The sequence below is a fragment of the Drosophila guanche genome, unplaced genomic scaffold (assembly GCF_900245975.1).
Source record: "Drosophila guanche unplaced genomic scaffold, DGUA_6, whole genome shotgun sequence".
NCBI classification, from domain to species: domain Eukaryota; kingdom Metazoa; phylum Arthropoda; class Insecta; order Diptera; family Drosophilidae; genus Drosophila; species Drosophila guanche.
In genome coordinates, this window is record NW_022995743.1 from 856,118 (window position 1) to 869,565 (window position 13,448).

Here is a 13,448-nt window from a genome sequence, read left to right on the forward strand (position 1 = left end):
TCTGGAATTGTTGGTTGTTGGCTGTTGGCTGTTGGCTGTTGGCTGCCGCAGCTATTTTGATAAAGCGCGTAATCGTAAAAACGCTAATGATACGATTTCTGCAGCAATGTGATGATTAAATGTTGCAAACGCTGCAGGCCATGCGCCTACCTCCCCACTCCTCCTACCATCTTCAGATGGCAATCGTAGAGGCCTTGGCCGGGTCTGGGGTCTGCGACTGGCCAAGTGCAAGTCTCGGCTTAATTAGCGTAGAAAAGGGCGCAGCCAGAGACATGCATCAAATAGTTGCAGCAACAGCAAAAGGAGGAGGAGCAGCAGCAGCAGGTTTCAGTGATCTGTCATTGGGGGGGGGGGGGGGGCATGCAACGCCGTCTCCGGAGGCACAACTAAAAATAGTTGCACACGTGCATGAATTTTGGACTATTAGACGTAATAGCTGAATGCATCATAATTTGCCTTGACATTTAGACCAATGTCTGCGCATGCCAAAGATAATTGCCAAGAAGAGGAGCATGCAACATGCAGCAGGCGGCAGGCAGCAGGCAGCAACCACAGCAACATGCAACTGGCAGAGAACTATGCAAATGCCTGCCTTACACGCCTGCATTTTGATTAGGTTAACTATTTATAGCCGGGCGAATGTGGCAGCAGCATTCCAGCAACATTTTTACAGGCGCAATGCGCCGCACGAGGATGAGTCACAGTTGCAACAGCAACAGCAGCAGCAGCAGAAGCCTCTGCCGCAGAGAGGATAATCATATTGATATGCCTAATTAGCTGGAACAGCGTCCAGCAACTGTTTCGCTCCGATATCTCCTTTGGGGACTGGGCAAACAGGTGGACGCCTGAAGGTCAGCCGCTTTCCGATCTGCGTATCTGCGGCTAGCTGCAACCGTTCGATTTCTGTCTGTGTGTGTGTGTGTGTGTGTGTGTGTGTGTGTGTCGGGTCGCAATTAAGTCTGTGATTGGCGCCCAAAAAATGCTGAATAACAGAACATCAGCATCGCTGTCGGTCGATTTTCAAATGATTTTTGTGCTTTTTTTGGGCTACTAAGAACAAGCCGCCAGCAGCAGCAGCAGCGGCAGCAACATTAAAACGAAAATGAAAACTGGACGCATGCGCCACAACCTCTGCCCCAAGACGCTGCTGCTGCTGCTGCTGTTGCTGCTGACTCCGACGCACCATTCAAGGCGGCCGGCGGGCAAATGTTTTTTGTGGTTTTTGGTTTCGGTTTTGGTTTATGTTTCGTTCGAACTGGTCTGCTTTGCCATGCCATGGCAAGCTTTGGCTCTGGCTCTTACGCTGGCCCCGGCTCTGGCCAACTTGGGGCAACCTTTAAAAGAATGCGGACTTGCCAGTAGTAGACACAAACACACACAAAGCAGCAGCAGCAGCAGCAGCAGCAGCACATATGGATATGTAGGCGCATGGTAGATAGGCCATACATAAATAAATACATAAAATGTATGTACGTACATATATGTGTGTACATAAGGCATGCACTGGAAAAATAACTCAAAAAGTTTGTGGCAACAAAAGGTAACAACTCTGGGGCTGCCCCTGATAATGCTGCCACGAGTGGGGCGCTCAAGAAGTTTCTGGAACGTGGAAAGGGAATGCCCCCACATAATGCCCCACTTCTCTTCCCTCTTTGCATCGCCCTTTTCCATGCTCTCCCTTCTCACTGACTCTCCTCTCTGTGGCTGCAGAACTCTTCTGGCAACCCGTGGGTCCCATGCCAATCCATAGCTGCAATTGTTGTGGGGATCATCTGAATGTCTGTGTGTGTGTGTGTGTGTATGTGTGTGTGTGTGTGTAGCATTCAGTACGGTCTCCAGGCTGCCACATGCCACAGCTGTGGCAAGCAACCTCGGCTTGTTTACAGGAATTTTACAACTATGCGGCGGCGATTGCTTCGACTCTGTCTCCTTCTCTGTCTCTGGGCAGCACTCCAGCCGTGGATGGAGAGTGAGTGGATCACACTAAAAGCCGGGGAAAATGCGGTTATTACTTATTAAGAAGAAAAAAAGAGAAGAAAGGAACGAGCTGCTGCTGTTTGCAAATTAAAATAAAATTAAGTGCAGAGAAATATGCGAGGGGAGGGGCCATCGGCTTAGCCTTGTCCTTGTCCTTGTCCGACTGAAAGGCAGTTTAAAAAATAGTTTAGCAATCGTCAAACCCCAAAGAGACGGGAGAGTCACGTTTTCGCTGCTTCGCGCCACCTTCCTCCCATCCCTAGACCCCTGGACCCCAGCTGCATCCCATTCCATTCAGCGTCTGGAGAGGAGAGTCGACGTTGTGCTCCTCCACCTTCACAGAGACAGCCACAGCCACAGCCAGAGCCACACGATGACGATCGTCATGCGGTAATGAGCCAAGTGAAGTTCTTGGAATCGCGCCAGCGGCTCGTCCTTGAAACTGGTTTCGCCCCATAAACAAGACGGCCATTTGCTCTTGGGCTTCCACTTTGACTATAACTCTGACGGCGACTGCAACTCTGACTAAGACTCGACGATTCTGATTCTGATTCTGATTCCAATTCCGATTCCATCTCTGACTATCATCCGACGATGTCCATTACAATGTTGCACTATTAATTAGCGGAATGAGACAGAGACAGGGACACGCACATGCGAAATTTATGGCAACGACCTCGGTGACCAATTAAATGCACATTACGACAAAATATTGTCCGGATCTAAGGTTCTGCCACATCCTCTATGGCCGTGGCTAAAAGCGTCCATAAAAATCAGGCAGACAGGGTTCAAAGCGTCTGATAAAATTAGCAAAATTATGGCTGCACAGTAGCCAAAGGAGGGAGCCCAAAGGAATTGCCACTAACGCTGATCTCTCTGCGGCTCATTGGATTTGTGCCAGTGGCTTCGCGAGAGACAGTGGGCAGGGATTGCCAATACTTTCATTTCGGCATGGATTGGAGTAGACTTGCCCACTGAGCGGAGCTTCACCACTGTGCCCCACAGAACTCTCCACTTGGCATCCAGATGCGTGCATCCAGATGCACACGCAAATGTCATATCAATTAGTGGCAATTAGGGTGGGATGTGGAGGAGCTGAGGATTGCAGCCGGCTGCTAACTCTTGACTGTCGTTTACCACTCGTATAAAACATCAAACTAGCTCTGACGACTGCACAGTTTGGCTAATTTGAAAAGTAAAAGGCAGTTGAGTAAATTAGTCACTAACCATCCCGCAGCTCCAGCTCCAGCTGTGGCTGCTGCTGCCTCTACCTCTGTGGATGGTTTTTGGTGCGTGTTGTGGTTCAATCCACCCACTCGGCAGCTGTTGGCTGACCTTCAGCAGTGACACTCCGCCCCTTGATTCATTTCATGCATCAAACAGCAGACAGAAACCCCAGCCAGCAAATATTGTGACACATGCCGCAAGCAACAGAAAACAAACGAATAATAGTTAACAGCAACAAAGAGTCGCAAATATTATATAAGCAGTCACACACACACACACACACACACTGCTGTGTGTGTTTTTTTATTGCTGGTAATCACCTTTGAGGCGTTTATTGAACCGATAAGCCAGCCAGCGATCGGGGGTTGGCGGCGCCCGCTCTCATTAGCATATGGGGGGGAAAGTGCTGATAAGATTGATAAGCAGCCACTTGTCGCTGTCGAGTACACAAATATTTATAGCAAGCTATAAATAGAGCTAGAGAGAGGGTTACAGCAGAGCCAGCAACTACCCGTAGAGATTTCCAGATTCGTTTACTTCCGCAATGGAAAATTAATGTACGATTCCTGAGGCATATGAGAGTGGGAATGGAATGGAATGGAATGCTAGGAAATCGATGGTTAAACATTCGCTGGAGCTGCCTCCCAGTGGCAGCACTTTGTAGTGCTTACTTTCGAGGCGCCACCGGGGTTGCAATTTGTGTTAATTATACGCTCCGGTGAACGAACAAAGTAAGGGAATGTGTCGAATGTGCAGACAAAATTGAGGTTTTTGGGTCTGGGGTTTTGACTTGCGAAAACTAATCCACAATTTCGTGTGTTCCCTCCTACGATTGCAGCAACCACGTAGCATGCGTCTCTTCAAAACGCGCAAATCCACGGACACCTACAGCACATTACAGCAGCAGCAGCAGCAGCAGCAGCAACTGGAGAGCAGCAGCAACATTTGTCCCAGCAGCAACAGCAGCACCAGAGCAACATGCAACAACAGCAACAGATACAACAAGAGCATTGTGAGCAGCAGCGCCATATCGTCGTCTCTGCCTGATCTGCACGACAAGTCGCCCGTGATGATCCTCAGCTGCACCACGCTGGCCAGCAATGGGGCGGTGGCCACTGCCACAGCGGCCACTGCCGCATCGGCCACATCTGGCGGCACTCTGCAACAGCAGCAGCAGCAGCAGCAGCAACACCAACAGCAACAGCAGCCGTTACGCACGGCCACGCCCACATGTCTATTAAGTGGCCGCCAGACCCCATCGGGCATATCGGTGATGTCGCTGCAAGAGGCCAACACCTTGCACCGTCAACCGCAGCCAACAATCTATGTGCCCATGCCCCAAAAGCTGGGCAACTCGTCGGCCACACTTCTGCTCAGATACGACAGCAGCAGCAGCATTGCCTCCATCCAGCAGCAACAGCAGCAGCAACACCATGCCGCCCAGTACCAGCAATATGTGGCACAGCGACTGCATGCCGCCTCCAGCAGCTGCCTGTACGAGAAGGGAGGAGCAGGAGCGGGATCCGCTGGCAGCCACAAGAGCAGATCCCTGACACCAAATGGTGAGTACAAAACAGCCAGAGAACTCCCCCGAAAACACCTTCCGCTCACTTTTTATTTGCGACCCAACAATATTTGTGGCAAGTGGCTGCAATCGTTGAGCTGCCAGTGGCAGTTGGAGTCCGCAGAGGCATCTGCCAGGTAGCTCAATCCGTTGAGGACACACAATTTGCTGGCCATGTGGCTGGGGACAGTGTGCAGCACGTGCCTCGTGCTCTCTTGCAGCTGCAACATGCTGACGAACCAGCGGCTACGATTGTCGCACACATTGACCAGACGCAGCCAGTTGGGATCCCTGTCCTGTGGCTGCTCCTGCACCTGCCACATGCTGCAGTTGCTGTTGGCTCCCAGCTCCAGGCGGTGTCCACCCAAGGCATAGAGCAGCTCCCGCTCGTGTTGCAGGCACAGCCAGCGGCTGTGCAGGATGAGCCGCAGAGAGCGGGGCAGACTCTGCCACATGTTCTGCAGTTGGGGATTCCATGGTGCCGCCTGCTGCGTTTGTAGACGCCACAGAGTCCGGGCAAAGCTGGACCTCATCCTACTGTCCAATCGTCTAGAGCGTCGCAGGTGCCAGTAGAGTCCCATCCAGAGCTGCAGCTTGAGGGGATTGCTGGGCTCCAGCAGCTGCTGCAACTCCAAGAGACTTTTACCCACCGCCAGAGCATCTGTCCAGGGCATGTTCCATGCCACAAGCTGCTGCTGCTCCGGCTGCAGGGCCTGGCTCATCCTCCCAGTCCACTCCTCGAAATCCACGTGGCTGCCATTCAGATGGCGGAGCACCAGCTCGGGCAGCGTGCCGTACACATCCCCATTGACGATCGCTCTGGCGAGACCAAAGACGAGTGCAAGTCCCAGCAACACTCTGAACTGGAGATGCTCAACCATTTTGGTGGAAAATTGCAATCAAACTGCTTGTGGAATTTCCTTATTCGTACTGTCACTCCCTTATCGCCCAATTAATATTTTTGCAGCATTATCTATGGGGACTCTTACGCTCTGAACCATCAGCCAGAGGCCAATGAACTCAATTTCGTTTCCTTATTCTTTTGCAGGTCATCTTCCCGACTACAAACTGGTCACAGCCGTGCCAGTTGTTGTCCTGGATGATGAGCAAAAGCCCGCAGCTATTCCAGCCAACGAAATGGGCCACACACACAACAACAATAAGAACAGCAACAGCAGCAGCAGCAGCAATGACGTCAGCAACAGCCACAGCAGCTCCTCCACGAGTGGCTCCCTCGCCAACACCACTCGGAACGGTAAGTACTGCCCAAAAATAGATTGCCCAAATCCCCTGGAATTGATTTTCCCCATCAAGTGCTGCTCTGACGGCGCCTCGAGTGCCATCAAAGTGGGATTTCATCTGCTGCCGCTGGCTATTTACGGGGGGGAAGCTTCTCCATGAATTATGCCACGCTCCAAGCGATTGGAGTGCGTTGTCAACGAGGCATTTGTGGAGCTAATTTTAAAGCATATTTTAATTGAAACAATTAATTTTCCATCAGCTCCACTGCTCTTTCCGGAGTGTGGCTTCCGTGTTTAGTGCGATGTGGTGGAGGAGGGTAAATCAGCGCAAAATCAGTTTGCAATTGTCATCGATACGTCGCTTACTTATGGGGGGGGGGGGGGCTCCGAAATACCGTATTGACCCGATTTCGCATCAATGAGCGCCGCTGCTGCTGCTGCTGCCTCTGCCATTGTCGTTGTCGTTGTCGTCGCTGTAATGCGATCCGATGATGTCTGCAACTGGAATTTGTATTGTTTCCAGAGTGAAGGCAGCAGCAGCGGCAGCGGCAGCGGCTTGGGAGGGGTGGGAAGCGGCGAAGCTATAAGTGGAGCCACCACCCGTACCCAAAAGCCGAGCGACCAAGTGTGACAAAGCTGGGCATTATGCGCCATTTGGCTGCCATTTGGTTGCCTTTCCCATTGATTCGCATAAAGAGTGCGGCCCTGTTATGTGATTGAGGGGTTTATTGTGGGTTACAGTGGGTGGGTGGAGTGGCGGAGTGGGTAAACAGGAAGTAGTTTGTTGAAAGCTGCGGAAATTATGTGAAACGAAACATCAGCTCGCATTTGCAAGCAACTTTTGCTGCTCCAACTGCTCCTGGCCTGATCACTGATGATCGATCCGAGAGTTCTGGCAAACAAAAATTCAAATAATGCCCGGTACCACTTGCTCCACAGTGCCAGAGCAACTCTCTGGTGTCCGTTCTCTCTCTGTCTCTCTCTCTCTCTCTCTGCAGACCACAAAACCGTTTGATGATTGCATTCTCTTGCTCACGCTCTCTCGGTCTCCCGCTGCCTCTCTCAAAACGTTTGCCGACAAAGCGGTTAAACAGCTGCCGCACGAAGTGATCGCCGGAGCAGTGAGGGGCAGCGGAGAGGGTACACAAGTTATGCCAAGTTTTATCAGGTGCAGCTGTTGAAAGATAAAGATTCATCTAGCAGTCATCCATCTGTAAGCGTCATTCCACAGGCACAGAGTTGCTGCCATCGCGATTGCCTTTGCCATTGCCTTTGCATGTTCAAGCCACATTGTATGCGGGGAGGTTCATTGAGCTTAATACCGCACTTAATTGGTTTTAATTAGGGTTTCGCCAAATGTGTGTTTGTGTTCGCCTCAAGGTCAATTCGAGTATTATAAAGTCATATATTCGATACATTGTATGGATATATCTGCAAATAGCTTTCATCGTCATCGAAATGCGCTAGAACAAAAAGATGAGAAATCAATAAGCGCCCAATTTCCCACCTCCTTCTTCTCTTCTCTTCTCTTCTCTTCTCTTCTTCTTGGCGACTCAGCCAGCTGTCGGCGGAGGCGCACACTCGATCCACGATCCACCACATAAATGCTATAATTTTCGGTCCAGTTGAGGATTGTGGATTGAGTATCGTTTTTTGTGCCCTGCCCTCCTGCCGATTGATCCTCCGATCTGCCGCTCCTTCGCTCTGCTGGCGCTGCACGCATGCGCATTTATTGTGGATTATCGCTTATTACATGTTCTTCTTGACTTGATTTCTGTTGGCAAACCGATTATCGATCTATCATTGCCTCCCATTCCATTCCATTCCATTTGGTTTCGTTTCCATTCGGTTTCCATTCCGTTATGGGTTGGCTGGCAACTTCTGCTTTGGAAGATGCGTTGGGAAGAAGCTCTGGAATTTCTCAAGCAATCGACTTTCGTACGTGAGATATTATGTTGCCTGATTTCGATTCTGATGTTGATTTGGTATGATCTCTGGCTCTTTGCATATACATATGTACATATATTTACATGCATAAATATGTATATGTAAATGTAGAGTGTGTATTTTGCATCTGTATCTTTCCCATGGCTTGGCTTATGCCCGAATTTCTGATGAATAGCAAATGGGATTGAGGCATTCCTTTGTGGTTTCCTTTGATCTCCTCCCAAGAAGTCGCCGTTCACAGCAGTCAGTCTGGCAACACTGGCCACACAAGCCCCCACTCTCTCTCTCTCTCTCTCTCTCTCTCTCTCCCTCTCTGTCTCCCTCTCACTCGTTCACCACTTGAGATGCAGTTCTAAGCTGCAGTCTCTGCCTCCTCCTCTCAAATGGTTGTGCCTCAGCATCGCTTGCATGTCAGCCGGCAAAATTACAACAAAGCCATCTCCGACATGGATGGGGAGTAGAAGTGGGAGGAGGAGGAGGAGGGGGAGGGGCAGGGGGAGGCATGAATGGAATGGAGCAGAGGCATAGGAAGAGGAAACGGTCTGGAGCTGGAGCTCTTGGGGCTGGCGGGCATTTGACACCGTCTTGAAAGTTAAGTGGGTGTAGAATTTGTGGCATGTGGCCGGCGGTGACTGCCACAGACATACATAGACAGAGATGGAGGAGGAGGAGAAGCTTGCTGGCGAGGCTGGGTCTTTTGGAGTGTGGCTGAGGTTGTCATATAATTGATGCCCGCGCGCCGTTTCCTATTATTGTTTAACACTCTGCGGCTGCCGCTGCCGCTGCTCCTCCTCCTCCTTCCTATCCTCGAGCTGTGTGATTGCAATGGTGAAAACTTTAATCAAAGGCGAACTCGGTCAGTCCTTGGGTGGAGTTTGGAGCGGCTGTCAACCTGCATTGGGTCCGCCGCCGACGCCGCCACACCAAGCCACGCCACAGCCTCATCATCATCCGGTCTTCCAACGCCCACACATGGCCTGAACCTGGACCCGAGGCCTGCGGCTGGGCTGCGGCTATTAAACAACTTTGGCACGAGTCAGCCAAAGGAGTCGGAGTCCACCAGAGATGTGGGGTGCCCAGCGATCACTGGTCGCTGGCTGCGCTGCACCGCAAGAGCTGTGATTCTTCGCTTTGCCGTTTCCAGTGCTATTCAGTGACCTGAGTCACCGTTTCGCATCACTGGCTCACCCCCGCTCCAATCACTTAATGTCGCTGATGAAAATAGTTTTGGAAATTTTATTGCTGGTGCCGCATAATGCGATTGGAAGTCAATGGATGGGCGATGCCTGCTGTGTGTGTGTGCCCCACCGATCTGAGGATCTCCACTCTGCCTCCCCGTGCGTGCGCATGTTTTATGCTAATTGTTGGTAAATGCCCCATCCCGCTCTAATCGCCATCTGGTCATCTCTGTCTTGCGCCGGGCGATAAATATGGAACAAGCGCATAAATTTGTTTATTAACGAGACTCGGAGAGGAGTTTGGAAGAGTTCGAAGAGCGAGCGAAGAGGTTCTCCCCCCCGCCTCCCTCTGTTGGAAGTGTTGCCAATTGCTGTTAAAGCTGAATCGTTAAAGTATTTTACGATCCTATTAGATATCCATTGGGCAATGGGCAATACGAGTCCATTTCGTGATTGGTTATGCTCTATTAGCAATTGAGGTGTGTTTAGAGCTTAATGCCCGAACAGATTCTAATTCTAATTCGAATTCGAATTCTAATTCTAATGGAATCTGGATAGCACTTACTTTTACCATCACGCTTGGGTGCCTAGCACTGCAGAATGTGATTAAGTGAATGCTGAAGAATCGCAGAGAGACTCTCGCTTCTCCCTTGACCATTGGGGAGAGCCCCTCCGCCACGTGTCAGAAGGCTTCAACGTCAGCGTGGTCGAAAGATCTTTAAAGCCGACCTCTGAGTGTGCAACCACAACGGCATCCATGTAATGCAACACCAGGCAGCTGTGGCACTTGGCACGTGGCACGCTGCCCAACCACAGATGGGGAGCTTGTCATTGCTCATGTCCAAGGGCCACAATCCATATTGATGTGTTGGACATTTCTCATCCTGTGACACGGCCCTGTCACTGCCTGTAGTTCCAGTTGCAGTTCCAGTTCCAGTTCCAGTCCAGCCAAGCCCTGTGGCGAGGCGTCGAGATTTATTAAAGTGTTATAATTAAGTTGGAAATCGCTTGCTGATTGCCTCTCTCGTTGCAGTGTTCACCTGGGGCAAGCGCATGAGCCGCAAACTGGATCTGCTGAAGCGGAGCGATTCCCCCGCATCCCACAAGTCGCACACCGATCTGCGCAGCCTCTTCCACTCGCCAACGCACCACAAGAGCAGCTCTGGCAGTCCCAGTCCCGGCTCCAGCTCGGCCAAGGCATCCCCGTCACCCACTGGAGGCTACCAGAGCAGCACCTTGAAGAAATGCAAATCGGGACCCATTGAGACCATCAAGCAGCGTCAGCACCAGAATCACAATCAGCAACAGCAGCTCCAGCAGCAGCAGCAGCAGCAGCATCAGTCTGTGCAGGATGGCAGCCAGAGTGCTCATTGCACGCCCACGCATCAGGTGCACTACCAGGCGGCGGCACGGCCACAGAAGGCGTTGAAGAACTTCTTCCATCGGATCGGGTCGACGGGCATGCTGAATCATCGCTCGCACAATCTGCTGAAGGCCTCGGAGGCGGCACAGCAGGCCGCGCCGGCAGCCACGACGCTGTACAGGAGCAGCTCCACCAGCCAGCTGTCCAGCTCCTCCTACATCAAGTGCGACGATCCCACCGAGGGCCTCAATCTCCAGCGGGAGCAGAGGGAGCAGCGAGAGCAGAGACTCCCCCGCATCGCCAGCCTCAAGTCCAGCAGCTGCGACGACATTGCCAAGGTGAGCAGCTGCCTGACGGCCAGCAGCAGCGGCGGCAGCGCCGTCGTCAGCCTGGGCTCTCCGCCCAGTGGAGGCAGTGCAACGGGCGGCACAGGTTCCACAGGGGGATCCGGGGGCCAGCAGGATGCGTCTCGTCGGGGCGCGTTTCCCTACGCCTTTCTGCGCTCCCGCCTCTCGGTTCTGCCGGAGGAGAACCACGGCTCGGGTGCGGGCCACCTGAAGCACCAGCAGCAGCAGATGGAGCGGCGCGAGCAGCTGCACCAGGAGATAGTCACCATCCTCAGCAGGTCGCCGCTGCCCCACAGAGGCTCCCCCGAGCAGCAGATGGGCAGAGCGGATGTGTCGCGCAACGACAGCATCACGTCCAAGGACTGGGAACCACTTTACCAAAGATTAAGTAGTTGTCTGAGTTCGAACGAGTCCGGCTACGACAGCGACGGGGGTGTGGGCGGCAGCGGCGGCGGCGTCGGAGTCCGGCCGGGCAATAATCTAAGCATCTCCGGCGGAGATACGGAATCTATTGCCTCGGGCACCCTCAAGCGCAACTCGTTAATCTCGCTCAGCTCCTCGGAGGGAGTGGGAATGGGAATGGGAATGGGTACTGGATCGGGCTCCGGGCTGCGCAACAGCAGCATCTGCAGTGCTCCCGTTTCCCTGGGCGGCTACAACTACGACTACGAGACGGAGACGATACGCCGCCGGTTCCGGCAGCTGAAGCTGGAGCGCAAGTGCCAGGAGGACTACATCGGCATCGTCCTCTCGCCCAAGACGGTGATGACCAGCAGCAACGAGCAGCAGTATAGGTATCTCATCGTGGAACTGGAGCCCTACGGCATGGCCCAAAGGTGAGTATTCTTCCAAAAGGGGTTCCAAATTCTGGATCCGATGGATCTTTATTCTAATCTCCATTGTTCTTCTACCCCTCAGGGATGGACGCCTTCGGCTGGGCGATGAGATTGTGAACGTGAATGGAAAACATTTGCGGGGCATCCAGTCGTTTGCCGAGGTGCAGCGCCTGCTGAGCATCTTCGTGGACAACTGCATTGACCTGGTGATAGCGCACGACGAGATCACCACCGTCACCGACTTCTATACCAAAATCCGCATCGATGGGATGAGCACACAACGCCACAGGCTGAGCTATGTGCAGCGCACCCAGAGCACGGACAGCCTGACCAGCATGCAGAGCCTCCAGCTGCAGCCGGAGGGCGGCAGGCGGGAGGATGGAGAGCGGCCGAATGGGGGCGAGGACCAGTGCGACGCCCGATCGATGGCCAGTGTCAGCACACTGCCCACGCCCATGCCCCTGATGCAGCACCGCCGCAGCTCCACGCCCCGCCACTCGCTGGACGTGAGTGCGCCGGAGCACGAGCTGCTGCGACGACGAGCACGCAGCTCCTCAGGTCAGCGCTCTAGCTTGGTTCTAACACCGACACCGCTCTTTAACAACCACGGCAGCAGCCATGGCAGCAGCAGCAGCTGCTCCTCCTCACCCAGCCACCGGGCGAGCGAGAATGCCGACGAGAACGTGTCCTACACGCCCGTCTATGCGAATCGAGCGGCGAGCGTGTGCGTGGCCTCCTCGTTGGCGGACGACGAGAAGTGGCAGCTGCTGGCCCGCAAGCGGTGCTCCGAGGGCTCCGCCCTGCCGCCGCCCGGCTCTCCCGGCGGCCCCCAGCAGTTTGGCCAGCGCACCCACTACGCCCGCAACTCCATTAACCTGGCCAACTCGCACTACCGCTCGCTGCGGTTCGCTCACTCGCGACTCAGCTCCTCGCGGCTGAGCCTGTTCATGCAGACGCCGCCTAACAATCTAACCGAGGGCGTGGGAGCACCCTCAAGCCCCCAAACAACAACCACAACAACAACAACTGATCTCACTAACAACCAGACGCAGCAGCAGCAGCAGCAACAACACCAATCACTATACATCAAGCACACGCCAAAGAGCGTCTCACTAATCTCGCCTAATCCATATGTTAATGCCTCATCCTCACCAGCCTCGGCATCGGCATCGGCAACGGCATCAGCGTCAGCGTCAGTCAGTTCCGGCTCATCTCTGGCACCGCCTGCCGCCGCACTAATGCATCATCGTCCATCGCTGCCGGTGGCCAAGCTAACAATTCGCGACGAGGAAATGGCCGAGGTCATCCGAGCCTCCATGAGCGAGGGTGAGAATCGTTAACCCCAAATAACCCTAATCCCAAATGTACGGTGGAGAACTTGTATTGATTGAAGAACAATCTTCCATCTTCCAGGCAGTGGTCGTTGCACAGCCAAGAGCATTACCTTCTTCAAGGGTCCCGGGCTTAAGTCCCTGGGCTTCAGCATTGTGGGTGGACGCGACTCGCCCAAGGGCAACATGGGCATCTTTGTGAAGACGGTGTTTCCATCAGGTCAGGCAGCAGACGATGGCACCTTGCAAGCGGGTAAGCTAAGCCTTTAATATCTGAAAACCTTAACATCTAAATTTCTGCCATCCACAGGCGATGAGATCGTGGAGATCAATGGCAACTCCGTGCAGGGCATGAGTCACGCCGAAACCATAGGGCTATTCAAGAATGTGCGAGAGGGCGCCATTGGGCTGAAGATCTTGAGAAGAAAGTAAGTAGG

At 53.2% G+C, this 13,448-nt stretch overlaps 2 protein-coding genes across 3 annotated transcripts in view; one reads left to right on the forward strand and one right to left on the reverse strand.

Moving 5' to 3' along the window:
* Nucleotides 1-13,448, forward strand: part of LOC117591815 — a 37,137-nt gene that overhangs the window by 23,311 nt on the left and 378 nt on the right. Inside the window, exons 4-9 of one of the 2 annotated variants that reach the window (XM_034285154.1) lie at nucleotides 4,043-4,766; nucleotides 5,817-6,023; nucleotides 10,168-11,680; nucleotides 11,763-13,006; nucleotides 13,094-13,264; nucleotides 13,322-13,439. In XM_034285154.1, the coding sequence (XP_034141045.1) occupies nucleotides 4,055-4,766; nucleotides 5,817-6,023; nucleotides 10,168-11,680; nucleotides 11,763-13,006; nucleotides 13,094-13,264; nucleotides 13,322-13,439 (3,965 nt within the window). In that variant the 5' untranslated portion in view covers nucleotides 4,043-4,054. The remainder of the gene's footprint in view (nucleotides 1-4,042; nucleotides 4,767-5,816; nucleotides 6,024-10,167; nucleotides 11,681-11,762; nucleotides 13,007-13,093; nucleotides 13,265-13,321; nucleotides 13,440-13,448) is intronic. The other variant, XM_034285162.1, reaches the window with a different exon arrangement.
* LOC117591835 lies at nucleotides 4,791-5,680 on the reverse strand. The gene has a single exon (XM_034285202.1). The coding sequence runs from the start codon at nucleotides 5,647-5,649 to the stop codon at nucleotides 4,819-4,821; it is 831 nt and encodes a 276-aa protein (XP_034141093.1). The 5' UTR covers nucleotides 5,650-5,680; the 3' UTR covers nucleotides 4,791-4,818.

What these genes read in the sequence shown, in the direction of transcription:
- LOC117591835 (XM_034285202.1), bottom strand. Translation starts at nt 5,649, where the DNA reads ATGGTTGAGCATCTCCAGTTCAGAGTGTTGCTGGGACTTGCACTCGTC.